Below are 2,698 nucleotides of genomic sequence, written 5' to 3'. Positions count from 1 at the left end.
TGCAAATTTTGACACTTTTAACAGTATTCCAAATGTCGATATTCATAATTTTGTGTGGGGTAAAAACAGCGAATTTACCTTTAAAATTCCTGTAGGTGCCTACGAAGTTGATGATATTATTAAAATTATTAAAAATGAAATGATTCAAACCGCTAGCATAATTAGTATGAAACCCGATATAAATACAAATAGAATTAGTATTAAAAGTAGTGATTGGATTAATTTTGATGTTGATAATTCTATAGGAAGTTTACTAGGTTTCGAAAGAGTTAAACTAACACCAAATAAACTTCATATATCCACGAATGTGGTAAATATTTTAAAAGTTAATACTATCTGTATTGATTGTAATATTGCTGTTGGATCTTTCTTAAATGGAAAGGCTGTGCATATTATTCATCAATTTTTTCCTCAAGTTCCTAATGGGTATAAAATAGTCGAGCAACCGTTAACCATCTTGTATTATCCTGTAAGCAACAAGACGATAAGCAACATAACTGTTCGAGTTTTAGATCAACAAGGAAATTTAGTTAATTTTAATAAAGAGACAATTACTGTTCGGCTACATCTTAGAAAAATTGAGTAAAATGGTTTTGCAGTTTCATCAAAGTAATTATCCCAAACATTCCTATAAAAGACGTTATCTCATTAAAACAATTAGTAGAAGGATAACATCTAAGCTGTTAACATCTCAAAATCGTAAATTTTTGAAATCACTTGGTTATCAAGTTTTAATATAATGGAAATGTTACATGTGTTGAGTCAACCTTTTAGCGATACAACTATTGAAGATTATCAGTATCACACTTATCAACCATATACATCAAATTTAAACTATAATGATGAAATTAGAATTCCTATCCAAGATCTAGACGCCTATACTTTACCATGTAACAGTTATATTTACATTGAAGGTCAAATGTTAACCGATAAAAATCAAGTTCCAACAAAATTTCAATTTATTAATAACGGTATATCATATTTATTTAGGGAATTAAGGTATGAGTTAAACGGTGTTATAATTGATTCTGTACGAAATATTGGTTTAATTTCGACTTTGAAAAATTATTTGTCTCTTAATGAAAATCAGAGTAAACTCTTACAAAATGCTGGATGGTTTCCAAAAGGTAATAAACTGGTAATTGATAACCATGGGAATTTTAACGTATGCATACCGTTAAAAATTTGGTCCGGATTTTTCGAAGATTTTCAAAAAATTATAATAAACTTGAGACAAGAATTAGTCTTAATACGAGATAAAGATGATATTGATGCTATTATTGCTACAAATGAAACAGAAAAACCAAAAATTGCAATTAATAAACTATATTGGAATGTACCCCATATTTTACCCAATATTAGCGAACAATTGCGATTAAACAAAATAGTTCGTAGTAACATAGAACTACCTATTAAATTTAGAAGTTGGGAATTGGTTGAGTATCCCACTTTAAATAATTCAACACGTCATACTTGGCCAGTAAAAACAACTACAAAGCTAGAAAGTCCTCGACACATTGTAGTAGCTTTCCATGATGGTCGAAAAGGAAAAATGCTGAAAGATATGAGTAAATTTGATCACTGCAATCTAACAAATATCCGTATGTTTCTTAATTCGGAGCGGTATCCTTATCAAGATCTCAACTTAGATTTTGACACCAACCGTTTTGCAACGTTGTATGAGATGTTTGCCAATTTCCAAGAATCTTATTATCATATTCAAACTAATCAACCAATATTCAGTCCAGAAGAATTTAAAAAGAATGCTCCTATAGTGCATACTGATTGTTCAAGACAAAAAGAAATAATTCAAAGTGGCTCTATTGTTTTGAGAATAGAATTTGAAACTAGTAAATCTGTAGGAAACAATGTTTCAGCTTATTGCTTAATATTGCATGAAAAAGAATTCTCTTACAATCCTTTAACTAAACTTGTGAGACAGCAATAAAAGGTCTGTATCATAGTCAAAATGTTAGTTGTTAAAATGAATCTGGTAATAGACGTTCAAGGGTTTAAAATAGAAAATAATAAATTTGTAGTGAAAGAACTTGCTGCTTTTAATGGAACACAAATTTGTCATTATGTATTCAAGTCTCCGTTTCCTATTAAAATGTTGTCTTCCGATTTACACAGACAGGCAACTTGGTTAACAAGAAATCATCACTGCATTGATTGGAATTTTGGTTTTACACCCCTTTATCATTTTGCAAATATTTTAAAGGATATTACACAAAACGCTGATGCAGTTTACGTCAAAGGGTTGGAAAAGAAAAATTATTTAAAAAAATACATTGCAGTTCCTTTATACGAATTGGATGAACAACCATCATTAGAAGTTAAGGAACCTGCTTGTTTTTATCATAATAGTAAAAAATGTATTTGTGCTTTATCTAATGTATTTTAGTTGTATAATACTTTTTTAATGCAAAAATAAAAATATATATTACATTATTTTTGTTTTATTTCTTAGTTATAAATATTGTAAAACAAACAACCAATTAGCATTAAAATCATTTATTAATACAAAAATTACATAGTATACGGTTTAATTTTTCTGCGAAATTTACTTAAGTGTAGTTTACTAAATGATTTAAACATTACTTGCTTGTCTTCGAATTGTTTTATTTTTTCTTTTAGTTCTTTAATTTTTTCCATAAATTCCTCCAATTCTTGTTTAAACGCTTTGTTGTGTTGAAAT

At 28.4% G+C, this 2,698-nt stretch overlaps 1 protein-coding gene across 1 annotated transcript; it reads left to right on the top strand.

Moving 5' to 3' along the window:
- Window positions 1-739: 739 nt before the first annotated feature.
- Window positions 740-1,948, top strand: LOC140442236 (uncharacterized). Its single transcript, XM_072533312.1, has one exon. The coding sequence runs from the start codon at window positions 740-742 to the stop codon at window positions 1,946-1,948; it is 1,209 nt and encodes a 402-aa protein (XP_072389413.1).
- The last annotated feature ends 750 nt before the right edge of the window (window positions 1,949-2,698 follow it).

Source organism: Diabrotica undecimpunctata, chromosome 5 (assembly GCF_040954645.1).
Source record: "Diabrotica undecimpunctata isolate CICGRU chromosome 5, icDiaUnde3, whole genome shotgun sequence".
Taxonomy (NCBI): Eukaryota; Metazoa; Arthropoda; class Insecta; order Coleoptera; family Chrysomelidae; genus Diabrotica; species Diabrotica undecimpunctata.
This window is presented reverse-complemented; position numbering and strand designations above follow the sequence as displayed.

Excerpts from the sequence above, each read along its gene's own strand:
- LOC140442236 (XM_072533312.1), top strand. The coding sequence starts at position 740 with ATGGAAATGTTACATGTGTTGAGTCAACCTTTTAGCGATACAACTATT.